This window comes from Lichenostomus cassidix, chromosome 4 (genome assembly GCF_008360975.1).
Source record: "Lichenostomus cassidix isolate B80296 chromosome 4, HeHo_3.0, whole genome shotgun sequence".
Lineage (NCBI taxonomy): Eukaryota > Metazoa > Chordata > Aves > Passeriformes > Meliphagidae > Lichenostomus > Lichenostomus cassidix.
Window position 1 is genome coordinate 30104735 of NC_139484.1, and position 14321 is coordinate 30119055.

The 14321-nt window shown below is 35.9% G+C and overlaps 1 protein-coding gene across 1 annotated transcript in view; it reads right to left on the minus strand.

The window, feature by feature from the left end:
* Nucleotides 1–219: 219 nt before the first annotated feature.
* The window catches only part of PDGFC (platelet derived growth factor C), a 122438-nt gene continuing 108336 nt past the window's right edge, over nucleotides 220–14321 (minus strand). The window contains exons 4-6 of the mRNA XM_085058573.1: nucleotides 8039–8246; nucleotides 2507–2724; nucleotides 220–1851 (exon numbers count right to left, since the gene is read on the minus strand). Coding sequence (XP_084914699.1) covers nucleotides 1735–1851; nucleotides 2507–2724; nucleotides 8039–8246 — 543 coding nt within the window. The 3' untranslated portion in view covers nucleotides 220–1734. The remainder of the gene's footprint in view (nucleotides 1852–2506; nucleotides 2725–8038; nucleotides 8247–14321) is intronic.

A 14321-nucleotide genomic window follows, 5' to 3' on the forward strand; every position in this document is an offset into this window, starting at 1 on the left:
ACACAATTTTGAACATTTTGAAAGTTTACACAAATAGCATCACATTCATTTCTTCCCTTTTTCTTCTTGTGGATTTACAGTAGTGCAGAATTAGTAAAGCAAGTGGAAGTCTTGGCAACAGAAGACTTGTTTTCAAAATGGTAAGGAGAAAACCACCATCCTAAATGTTCCTGTTAAACTGTATATCGACAGATAGAAATATGCAACCACACTGAAACATTTATTCTCCCAAAATTAGCATTATTACTTTATTTTGTGATTCATTACAATCTGAAAATCCAATATTCAAAAAAATAAACTAGGCATAATGTTAAAGCATTTTACAAGCAAAATACTTTACTGTTTCCGTTTCAATTTGCATAGGGTGGGATAAGTGTATTGGTTAAAGAATATAACATACAGAAGAACAATACCATAGTTCATCAAACTGCACTGCAGAGTGTTACATTCCTGTGAGTGAACAGTACTTTAACAGCTATTTCTGTCAATGGAAAACCATACACTTCAACATTGACAAAGCTGCCTTCCCATGATCATGATGCATCATGATGGCTGCAAGCCACTGGTTTCTTTTCTTACATTGTAGGTCATTCTACTTTAAAGAAATTAAAGAGTTAAACAAGCCAGAATGCATCTATCTATGCTCATTTCTTTCTACCTGAACAAAGGCCAGTATTGAGAGAGGAATTTTTAAAGTCAGCTTCTGAAACTGGTTATAATAACCTCTGTCTCTCATATTTTTAGTCTCATGGAGCTTAGAGCTTCACCCACACACCTCTGTCTACTACTACTGTGCATTCAGGTAAAAAACTGTACTTTTCACTATGCAGAAACAAACTGCAAAGAGATCACGCTTCTTTCCCACTGTAACCACATCTCTGTTCCTCACCTGTATAAATCTGGCTTTAAAGTCTCACAAAACTAAAAAATAGTTGATCTAGGTTGTAATAAAAAAAAGAATATTAAATACCTTTGGTAAAAATAGATATATTTAACAAGTTTAGAAAAGCAAATAGTTATATTGTCAAAAGGAGAGTATAAAAATGTACACAATAAAAAATAACAAACACACAAAAAATCATCAGCCGTAGTAGTAAGAATAAAGGCGCTGTTCTTTTCAATGTTTGCTTCCTTAGCTCATGTTATTGTCCAGTCTTCCTTCTAAAAGGCAGGAGCTTTACTAGAGCATATGGAAAAATCCAGTCCTTCCTACCAGCATTAGACAAATTAAATTTAATTCAGAAAAAGACAGTCCGTTTTAACCCAAGTTTATACAACAGAGAATGCTTTGATTTGGAGTACGTAGGAGTAGCTGAACACAGAAAGATTTCAGGTGTTTTCAACCAGAGGCCAGATGTACTTGAGCTGTAGAAATGAGACAGCCAGCAGGATCAAGTCTCCATGATGTCAGCCTTCTATCTCTATTTTTACTCCTAAATTATAAATCCATGTATTGCCAAGAAAATTGTTGGGGACAACAACAATACATATATTTTAAATCCCTCATTGATGCCTTTCTCCCATCCTTTCACTGGGCCTCCAAACAGAGCTGTCACACAACATATAATCCCAGTTTCGCTTCTCCTCTTTTTAGAGCTCACTGTAAATCTTCAAGATGGAAGATCCCCAAAGCAAACAACTGAGATTACAGAAGGAGATAATGCACAAGCCCCATAATAGAATCAGCCATTGATTGAATGTGCTTTGAAAGAAAACAGCACAATTAAATCATGTTTATCCTTCAGTATTCCCTTTGCACACACAGTCACACTCCTCGTGGTGTTCCAAGGGTACATCTGTCAATGATTTATGCAATCCCCGGACACCAATCCTTGGCTTCAGCTGAAGAACCTGAAGGAGAAGAAGCCAAGCATCAAGAAAACAGCAAGTGCTTCATCACACACCTAGACTATGAGCTAGATTGCAGTGGAAACACACTGGATGACAGGAAGCATATCAAAACTAAATTTCTTCATTAATTCCACCCACTCGTTACTATTTTTGCTTTTACCTCAAGTCATTTACAAAATTGATTAAATCATGTTGAACATGATTAAATCATGTTGCTTTACCAGAGTCTTGCACTTTCTGATTTCCACTTAATTTTATTTTAGAGTAAACAGTAGAGTTAACCCAATTAGATAATTCTATAACAAATAATTTTTGCTATTGATTTATTGCTATGGAAATGAACAAATATTTGTTTCTTCATAAAGTTAACATCTCCCACTACAGAAAGCAGAAAAAATTATGGTTGGGATGTGTCTGAACTGCACCAATAAATAGTTCAGAAATTAATTTAGTAGTTGCACAGAAAAGTATTTTAACAAGGAAGGTTTTACTTTTTTCCATGCAATACCTAATTAAAATGCTAAAAAATATTTACTACAAGTGCGAGCCATAAAATATTAAAATATTCATATTGGTGCATTCCGTTTATTAAAAATAAACTCCTTAATTTGCTTCAGTATTTCCAAACACGCAAATATAAAAAAGAGGTGCGTACCTCATGGTATTTTTTGGTGACTTTTGTTGGCACACATTGGCAGTCATTGCAGCTCTGTTGACAACAGGCACAGTTGCCCCCACAGCGTTTCACCAGCAGGCACAGCGGCCAGAAGATGGTGTCAGTTCTCTTCAGCTCCTCCCTCAGCGACACGGAGAAGTTGCGAGGAGTGCAGCTGTACAGCCTCACCTCCTCCTTCAGCAGGTTCAGGTCCACCACTGCAAAGGGACAGAGAGAACTGTGCTTTCCTGATTTGCAATCCAAGTTCATTCATGGTAAATCCACTTCAGCAGTGCAGGATCCATGGGGAAGGTTCATTTTTGTGTGGGTGGTACAGGTGCAGCACAAATGTATAATACTGCAGTTGCATGAGCACCATGAAACTTAAATGGAATAATCGTTGCAGAGTAATATTCACCAATTATTTTATATCTCTGGCAAAGTTGGTTCAAATTAAAGCAAGATTTGGCTACTGTATTCCAATAGACGTTTTATCAAATCAACCCTAATAGAATTCACTTTGTTCATATGAATACTCTGAGCTCCACTGTTGCTATTCCATAGTCATTTTGGATTGGAGAAACACAGAGTATTTAAGAATCCTGCAAAATTTCTAAGATATTTTTAAATAATTTGCCTAAAGCATTGAAACTTCTTCCTTACTAAAATTTCAATTATTGCTTCTTCACTAGGGCATTGTAAGGATAAGAAAGAATCAGATTATTCATATCTAAGCAGAAAACACTTTTATGGACTAAGAACCTCAAGTTGTCACTATCAGTGAATTTTGCACAGAATGAGCACGTTCACAAGGTTATATATCTTTCTGATTATTAGTAGGCTCAATTTTTCCCCTTCTCTCCACAGCAGCATATATATGAATTTCTATTATTTATCTAGGTTTCATTTTCTTCTGATGTGTCTTAAATAAAGGTTTCTGCATGTAATCATCTAACTTGAAGTGCAAGTTAAAGATCTTAATATTTTTATGAGTTTCACTATAAACTTGTTCCACTGAATCACAGTCAAGTTTCACTATGCCAATGGTTGACCAGCAAGTTCATGAAAAGATCTGAAAGAGGACAAGCTTCTTCAGGTTCATCTTAGCTGCATAGTCAAGAAATAATAAGCCTTGAAAGAAGCAGTTAAAACCAGAAAAAAAACCAAAAAAGACTGGGAAAACAGTGAAAAGCAATGTAGATTGAATTTATTTCAGAAAAGACAGACTGTAATGATTGTGGTCTGTGATATTTTGCCTGAATTGTTTTTCTCCACACCCACCATTGAGGAACAGAAGTGATATCTAACTGACAGGGATACTACTCTAGTAAAAAAAGGAAGAAAGAGAAACAGTAAAAGAAGAAGAAAACCCTATGATTACATGGCTATTGAGATGACTGGAATAGAGGCCCCGAACAAAGTGGCAAAGTTCTTTAACCAACTGGTTTTGAGCTAAATCAAGAAGAAATTAGGGGAAAAATATCCCAGTGCATTAATATTGCTTAAAAAATACTTTCTATTTTTTTGGTATTAATTTGTAAATAAAAAGATATACAATAAAGCTAAAATAAGTTTCTGATCTGAACCACCCTCTAGAAAAATACTTTTTCCTCTCTCCTATGTAAAGAGCTTCAAGAGGTCATCAAGGATAACTTCAGCCTATCAAGGCAAGATAATACCTCTTCATTCTATTTAAACACAGAAGAAATTAAAAAAATTTAGAACCTGCATTTCTTTAGCAGAAATGCTCACTGGGACTCTCCCAGAAGCAGGTCTTTGGGAAGGAATTTCAATCCATGTTCCTTCAAACGTTTCTTTTGTAGGCCATATCCATATGCTGGCATCTATAGGTAAGGATTTATTGTTGTGAAAGGTCAGTTAAACACACTGAAGCCTTTTCTTTGCTCACACTCACAGGGAATGCCAAGCTGCGGCACTTCATTCCATCACTATCAGGTTAACACAGGCTCCTAAATAAACAAACTTATTTTTAAGAGGGAGGAGTGTGCAATAACTCCAATAAAGTTACTGATAGGACACCAGCCTGCCTCCCACACTGCAAGAGCATTCCTTGGAGAAAGTTGAGAAGGGAGAAGAGGATAAGAGAAACAAAACTTCCAGGGGAGAGATTCACTGTGAGAAATCAGAAATTATTTAAGCTCTTCTGATCAGCTAATAGCTCCTGGCTGAGTCACTCAGAAGGTGGACATGTCTACCTCCATTAATCAAGGACTGAGGACAGGAATGGAGTACTTCCTTCTCCTGTTAGTTTTTCAAACATACAATAAGTTATCTGTCTGAATGGGGATAACATGCCTGCAGCACACTGTGAGAAGTGCTAGATCTGCTAATACTTTCTACTGGAAGGTTGTTTCTGCAGAGACTGATATGCTCGGTGCAATGGATCTGAAGAAGCTAAGCTTCTGTGCTGCTCAGCCCTTCACCATGAGATATTGAAAGTGGAAGCTGGGCACTGACACCTCTTCCAGCAAGCCCACGGAGCAGTGGGAGAGAGATGCCTTTGTGGTGATGTCCTCCTCCACTGCCTCCTGCCTTCTGGCAGCAGCAGAGGAATATATCAATTTCCATACCTACAACTAGCTGTAATTATAGAGAAAAGGGCAATGCACTAAAATAAGCATTGTGCTACACATTTTGTCACAAATAAGTAATGAATTTGAACTGAACCCCTCAGACCTGCAGACATTAATTTTAAGAGGGCTCTGTGGAAGAACACACAGTCAGCTCTTAGAAGATACCTTTCAGTGTGCTGCACAGTTAAAACAGGCTTCAGGAGAGATGAACAAATGTCATGTTTGACTTCATGCTTTAAAATGTACCACGGCATATTGCTATGATACCTCACAATGAACCCTTGCCCTACCTTATGTAATTCAATTTCATTAAAAGGTCTGTGGCAAATTTATCTAGTGCTTATATAATCACTTCTTTGAAGTGTGTGAATGAAGCTGTTATTTTTTCAAAGAGTAGCTGTCTGCTCAAAATTTATTTTCACACACTGTGGGCATGAAGCTAGATGAGAGAATGTATATATTCCCTTAAAAGTGTTTACTTAACCACAATAAAAGGTTATGTGGATTTCCCAAGTGCACTGAGTTACAGTACCTGTTATAATGTGAACATTTAAACACCCCTTCAACTTGGCTTCCACTCATGTATCATGTTTGACACAACAGTCAGGGTTCTTTTGTCTAGCACTAGCTCAGGAGGAGTGAAAGGCTGTGCAGTAGCACAGAAATAGGAAACACTAAAATAAAAATAAGGAGAAAAAGGGAGAAAAAATGTAGATGCAGGTAGGCCTACAGTAAAGCATATTTCAAGAGTGTGCCTTCACTGGCACATACAACTGAACTAATCCATGTTCACATCACCCTGAAATTAATTGTGTTATGCAACTGGCAATGCAATTTTCTGGCATCTTCTGGGATGTGGATCGAGTACCACAGGGAAACTTCTTTTCCAAAGCATTTTTCCAGCTGGATACTGCTCTCAAAGTCAATGAAACAAATTAAATTCCGGTTGGGGCACTTGTGTGTGAGCACAGATAGCAGCAAGATGGTTTTCATTCCTAAGCACTTTGGAGATGTTCCTGGGAATGTAAGTTTCTTACTGGCTTCTACAATAGGAGCTGTTACAAAATCTCAAGCAAGAAGTGGGGTAAAAAAAGTCATAGAACTGTAAGAAAAACACAACTGCTAAGGACTATGCTTTGACTGTGGCTATTTTTTTCCTCTTTAAGGAGATTTCAGAATGTGATCAAATGATTATACACAGATTTTAGTGGGAAATGATGGGATTTTTTTTTTTTTTGCACAGCAAAATATATTTTATTTTTAAGCATGTTTAATAGTATAAAAGAATTTAGGACTATATTTAGACATCAAAGCCTCTGATGTTCCTTCTTTCCTAACTAGAAGTTTTTGGAAGCATTTTATCCAGAGAAAACATCAGAGACAGAAGTTCTCTGGAATTTAGGTTGTCTAAATATAGTCTTTTCCGTACAAGTTATTAAGTAGGAGTAGAGGATGTTTCCCTACAAAAAGTAAGATACACTTTTAATTACATGTTTATGAAAGCAGGACAGTAATTTAGCTTTTACACAGAAACTCTGTAAAAATGAAACTGATCTAATCATAGAATCAAAGAGTTTGAATAAAACCAAAAATTTTAGGACATGCACGTCTCACAAATACTTCTTTAAAAGGTTTTGAAATACAGCAAACACACTGCTTGAGAGAATAACATGGGAAAAAAAACCAAGAAAAAATAAGAAAAAGGTTTTGCTTTTCCTATCTATTGAATAGTCCTAACAGTTAATACTATGTCATTTCAACTGGACATATTTTCCACCTCAGGCTATTATATTACAGACTTGGTAATGCAGTCTGAGGGTGGTCTCTTTAAGACAAATGTGGCAATACCATGATATGTTTATTCAGTGGAAAAATCTATTTCAGCATCTAATTAGAAGTCTTTAAAAGATTTACTCTAATAGTTTCTTTCTAAGATGTGCCTTGCAGGGAGTTGCTTTTGTCTGTATAGATGTTATCCAGCACCTGCATTTTGTTTTTCTCCCACTTACGGTGTACTTATGGCATGCATTTGGCAAATACTGAATATTTAATTAAGGAAGTGTTAAATGATTATCTGAGAGCTTTTAAAGATATTTTCTCCTCACTGGCTCATAATTTAGCTGCTCTATGCCCAGCTATAGCAGTAGAGATAGGGTACAAAGGTTGATTTCTAGGCTCTGATCTAATAATTAACTGCCAAACCCATAAATTTGAGTTATGAAAAGTTTTACTTCCTTCCTTTTCTTGCTGATCAGATGACAATCTAGTTTACATCCACCAACAGAGAAGTCTCATATGTTTTCCTTTTCATGCTGTATGGTGGGCAAGGAAGGTGGCATTGCATTCACACTATCCATACACATGGAATCCACAGACATGAAACAGTGGACAGCATCTGGATGGGATGAGGTCAGAAATTCATGAGTGTCAAATGCAGATGGAAGAAAATTACTTGCTGATCAATAGATCTACAAATTTTGAAAACACAATCTACTTTACTTCTGATTAAGTTGACAACTTCATGATTAAACCTGACATGGTATTTCCTAAGATTCATCAAAGAGAAACATTTAGGCAATTGGTCTCAATTCATTTCATGCAGATACTGGAAAATATCTAAGGAAATCAACAGTCATTCACACAATACAGTAAGTGTATGACATGACTCAAACAAAAATAAAGTTTTTGCCCTCCATGAAAAAAGAAACCCAAAAAATTCAAATATGTTACCCATCAAGAGGTTCTGCTACTTTATGGAAATAAAGACCTTCCAGGTTCTCTACAGGAAACTATGGTGTTTGCTTCTTCTATGATATCTGCTGTCTTTCTAACACATTCCTTTCTGGGAACCAAAACTCAAGGTGAAGAATGCTCTTCCATCTTTGTCAAGAAATCATACCGGTAGAAAGCTGCAAGGCCAGACAGAAGAGTAAATTACCTCTTGATTTCCTGCCATGAATGTATGCTTTCCCAAGAAGCTGCCACGTTGGCCTGTACAAATCTTCCAAATCCAGTTGCCACCGATCTGGTTCAAGATAGCGGATGAGGTCTTCCACAGTGCTAAATCCAGCAACAGCATTGTTTAATACATCCAAGGGCAAAGCTGATGGGGGTAGCAAGGATGGGCTGGGTGCTTCTGTGTGGTGCTGCAATCAAAGCCAAGAGAAGAGCGCCAGTCAGAGGGTTAATGGATCTGCTTTGACAAAGTGCTGTACTTTACCAAGTTACAGAGCTGGGAAAGTTTATAAGCGGATAGCTTGTTTCCAAAGTACAGTTTATCTAATAAGACAAATGACAAGAGCCAAAAAGTACCTAATTATTCTTTGGCAATAATTGTAAACAAACTTCCATTGCACAGTTTTCCTACTTCTTACATTTCCAGCCTTGCAGCTAGCATGCCAGTACACCTGTCCTTTGGAGATGTTCACTGAGTGATGAATAAAACTTTAGAAATAGAACAAAGAGTGATTTAAAAATACAGCCCCATTTAGGTCATTTCCCATATCCCTCTAGAAATCTGAAACCTTTCACATTCAACCTTTACTCAGAAAATTAGCCACAATCTTTTCTTCTGGTCTCTAAATGCAAAATATTAACATACCCCAGTACAAAGATAGCAAATATTCTAGCTCTCATCTCTAGATTAAAAAAAACAAACCACCAGTTGTGTTTCATGCAGTACTATGAATTATGTTTCTGGTTAAACAATAATGAACAGAGTAATAACAACATCTGGCATAGTTAAAATTATTTCTCCCTTACGAAGAGAAAAAAATGTTCCAAATGAAATCAAAAGTATTTAAATGTTGAAATTGAGTCCTGAAAAAGTACTTTCCCACAGCACAAATCTCGCTGAGAAACTCACTAGACAGGAGTACTTAGTCACAGACAATTCAAGCAAAGTGAGGCGTCTGTTTTTGTTCACTCTACAATCTGTTTTAAGATTATGCATTGATTTTATTTTCAAAACAATAAAAAAGGCAGGAAGAGAAGCCTAAGCAGGAAGCTGCTTCTGCAGCACCTTAAGTTTTTTCAGGCTTTTCTGTATGCAGACACCACTGCAGACATTATGTCCACAGTACTGCACTAGATCAATTCATCTGGATCATGTTAGCAAGATGAAGAACAATTTCAACATACTGCTGATTTAAGGGATGGGAAGCACAAGAATATGTGTTTATATAGATATCTATATTTAAAAATCCTCATACCAGTTAGTGTCAAAATAGCACTCTCAGTACTGTAATGTGAAGTGTTTATACACTGTAATTTTTTCCATCTATAATGTCAGGTCAATGGTACGTGGCCATTTACCTTTTCAAAATGATCAGGGAAATTTATGGGAAATGTAACAGTTATGCTGAAAAAAAGATTTAGTAAAATAATTCTTGCAACACTACACACTCAACAGCACTTTTATAAAATATATATGCCTGCAACAGATGTATTCCATACCAATAATAATTTTTTATTTTCTGTCCTCTAAATTCTATTAAATATGCATTTTCGGTTTCAGCTAAACTCTGGTTGAAAGAGCAGAAAATGGAAGTAACCACCATGGCGTTCCTATTTTTTGCTTCAAGGCTTTTTCTCTCTTCAACTTCAAGAAATGCAATCACTAGAATGATTTGTGCTGCTTTTTAACTGGGAGTCTTGCAAAAATAATACAAAATATAGATTAAATGTGCTGCTATTATTAACTTTACCCTATTTTCATTTTCCTAATAATTTCCAATAGAGTTGGTGAAACAGTTGCTTCCCATTCTAGATGAATGTGGTTTTCAAAATATTAAACTATTTCTTTTTCTCTTTGCTCCATTGCCCACATTACAAATAATAACATGTTGATCCATCTACTACATTATGATAATAAAGCAACAGATTCTGGTCTATGATTTAAATAGTTGCTCTTAGCAAAATATGCTACTCAGCAAGCTTCACAACAGTGCTGTGACACTGTAATTCAGGTGGTCAAAAAAGTAAACATTCCAAAATTTTTCTTCTTGTTTTTCTCCACAATGATGTAACAGTCACATTTCCTGGTTTGAAGGTGTAGGATTTTACTAACATGGAAAACAAGGTCAATGGTAGAACTAATAACTGAATAAAATAAAAAAAAAAAAAAAGAACTGTCTATTTTGTTTCCAGCTGAAGAATTTACCTCAGTATCTTACATGTGCTGGGATTTTTGTTGCCAGAGAAACAGGTGGATTCTAGAGGAAAATGAATTGGTCTAGAATTTATTTCCATATTTACAACTTATAACATGCACCCTACACAATACATATGCACCAAGTAATCCATCAATTTATGGTATTCTGGATTCAATAGGCATTTGCCTGAGTTAAAATGTTATGAGGATACGGTGAATCATTGCACTTAATGGTAACACAATTAAAGCTGCCATAACTTTCTAGTCATTCTCACAGATGCCCAAAACAGAAAGGAAAAGTAATTGAAACAGCAAAATTATACAACTTTGAAGATGAATGTTCATAGAATAAAGTCATGAGAATCTCAAGATTAAGGATGTTTTTCCTAATAATCTTTAAGGTTAGTCAATTTATATGACAGATAAAATGTACCAAAGATTAAAGATAATAGATATCATAACGCTATAAATGCTCTATGTTATATTTGTAACATAATAACCTTTATGAAATCTCAATTTAGCAAACTGTTTAATATAAATTGAACTTCTAATTATACTTTACATTGTTTTTACTTGCTAGTAGGTAGTACTTATTTTATAATTTAAATGTTTTGGACAGAACATCAGGGGCAGCATAAGTAGTACTCCTTCCACTTATTTCAAATGTAAAATTATACATTTGAATTCTATACAATTTATAATTTCACTTTACTTTCTCAAAGTTTGTTTGTCATCTACAGGCAGTGTTTACACATGCAGTAAGATTTTACTTACAAAATGGAATGCAGAAATTACTTGATGCAAGAAATTAAAACTTGACTTCATTGATGGTACACACCTTTTAGAAGAAGCAATACCGAACTTCAGCATAACTCTGAAATGTAACATCATAGCTGCAACTTAAAAATACTGAAATGAAAGCTTCTTAAATGGAGCTTTCATTCACTTTATAGTAAGATCATCACTCCTGATGTAATTTAATCTAGATCTTTCTAGATAGTCCTACTTGGATCCCTCACTCCACCTGCTTGCCTGACACACACTGGTGTTTTCAAGGCACTCCCTGTGCTGTGCTACGACATCAGGACTCAATAGTTGTCAGAGAGAAATGCCGTTTCACTGCAGAATGGCAGTGGGAAAGCCTCCCAGGAGGATCACTGACAATCTCTAGCTGTTTTGCTGTACAATGCTGGTGGAGATAATGATGATCTTATAACGAAGCAGCCGTCTGTCAATGGCATGTCTATTCTATAGATGGCATCACCTGATTTACTCCACAGAACTTTGTCATGCCTCCCCCTAACAGGTCAGATAGAAAATAATCAGCCTTTGATTTAACAGATATTTCTTTATCTGACAGGGGAGACATAACCCAAGACAGCAGACACTTCTGCTGTCAAAATATAGCACCTATCCAAAATATCTTTACTGGTGCAAACCATATTCTGGGAAGTGATGTTCTCCAAACTCTGTTACAATAAATACTAATATGACTTTTCTGTCATAGCAACACATTCTCAACTAATGCCAATGTTTTAGGTTTGAGATCACCTTTCTTATTCTTTTTCTTCTGAGCATGAATCTTTTTTGTCAAGATAAATTTGACAAATACATCGAGTTCTCTATGTGATTCCTCTAGTTAAAAAATATTACAGTTTGTTTCTGTTTTTCTGCCCAGGAAACAATTTCAAATTACTTTAACAAGAAAGAATATGCTTTAAACCAAGATATAGACAAACAGTTGCATCTTCACTGTTAGTTAAAATGATTTGGGATGAAAACCAGAGCAGAAAACATCAGGCTTCTCCTGGCCTGTAGAACTGCCAAGAATGACAATTAGTGTTGGATCAAACAGAATTTTCATCAGGTTTGTTTGTGTTGTATTTCTGTACATGCACTTTGGTCTATCAAAACAAATACCATACAGAAATCCCCTAAGTTGTTTACAAACATAGAAGACAGGCAAATAGACAAAATTTAGGCAACAGTTTAAGATATGGGGTTGGAGAAAAGGACAGAAACAATATAGACTAGTATCACAAGACTATCCAGCCCCGAATATCACACATAACAACAGTACTCCATAAAAAGTTTAGGACCTAAAATACATTTTATGGTGCTTACAATGTTAGTTGTGCCCTATTAAAGGAACCATAATCACTCCATCTAGCCTCTTTCTTGAAAGGAAAAGGGTAGGACACTATTGTAAGTAGAATAAGAAGTCAACCCTCACTGAAGCAGTAGATCTGAACAAAAACTTCAACAAACAAATTTAAAAATATGTAGCTGAAGTTCAAGCCTAAAGCATTATTTAGTATGTAGCCTAACTTGAAGACTTATGATTAATTTCTTATTTTGACACATATTTCTAGTGTTATCCTGAACACAGTACTTAGGTCAAACCTTCATAATGTAAAGCACCTGCAAGCAGTATGTCCTTGCTATTCAAGCATGACTGTATATGTGGCTGCATAATAAACAAGAGGTAAACTTTCTGAAAAAGAACCACAAGCTTCTTCACAACATAGACCTGCAACAGCTAAGCCATCACAACCAAAAGCACAGCAGCTGCCAACACAAATACAGTTTTAGATTCACTATGGCACTAGGAATTTCACAGCATACAGGTTTGTAACACAGCCTTATCAAAACTGGAAAATGAGCATAAAGGCAATTGATCTCACAAGTTCTGTGAGAGAATGAATACAGCCAGTTTTTATTAGATATTCATTATTGATTTACCTGAAGTGCCCAGAATTGTGATAGACAGATAGCAGGTATAAATTTGGATATGAGACTGGATGATATAACCTTGCTTGTTTGCCACTATCCATCTGTTCTTTCCTTGCACTGAACCTGCTCCAAGGATAAACAATTTAGACCATAACTGCCCTGAACGACAATCTTCACAAGATCAGCTCTTAAACACTATCATGAACTAAGAAAAGCCTTTATTCTGCTCCTGCTTCTTAGGATAGGACTGTCAAGGTACTATTCTCTTCCAGTTAAGGGAGAGGCAAGAAAAAGTATTGTTAGGTTGCTGCCACCAGGGGTAAGGAATTTCATGTTTAATAACACAAGCACTAAGTTAAGACTGGAAAAACAAAAACAAGTGAGTCAAATACTTGGCATGACAGGACACTGAATAATACGTCTAAAATAATTACCTCCCCACAAAAGAAACGCACACTTTTTTATTTATTTCTTGTCTGAAGAAAACATTGTCAAGCAGTTTCTGAGTGATGACCCTTTCATCAGTTGGCACAGTTCAGAGAAACTAATAAACATCAACGTAGTTTAATCAAACTAGAAGGGATTCTATAGAAAAACTAAAAGGAACCTACTCTCCTCTGAAGCACAGCTAGGATCAGAAACTGGAAAGAAATAACATATTTCTTTTAATGAAATATCCTTACTTATTTTCTTTTTAATTATTATACACGAACACTCCAAGTCCTGCTTAGATTTAAAGATATGCTTTTGAAACATATAGTGCATGCACATTCTTGTAACATGCACAATAAAGAGTCTGTTTTCTTCCCTTATAATCACAGGTAACCCTCCTACTAGCATCATTACAAGCTATGAGAGAAAGCAGATATCCAACTCTTTCGAGTTTGCCCTTAGGACACAAATTTCTCCTCATAACAATAGCTCTTTGTTTTCTCCCATAGTACATGCCCTAATTAGGTGTGAAAAGTCTCTAGAAATCCTGACCTACCTGAACAAGCACACACTTTTACTTGCTTGCATCTCTGCAGTAAAAAAAACAAACAAAAAAAAAAAAAGCATTTCTGAAAATCTTTCATTTATAAAGACATCTTCTCTGTGCAACATTAACCTGCACCACTGCTATGAAAATGTCAGTGCTGTTCAAGCTGCAAGGCAGAAGGAAGTGAGATGATCTGTAGCTGGACCTGTGTGCAAACAACCAAAAGACCAAAAAAAAAAAAAAAAAAGACACAGAGACAGACAAGCATTTCTTTTCGGCTGCCAAAATCAGGAATAAGGGAAGGATGTTTACTGCACATGGCAGAGATGGAAGTCAGGAGGACCATCACAGCTCCCA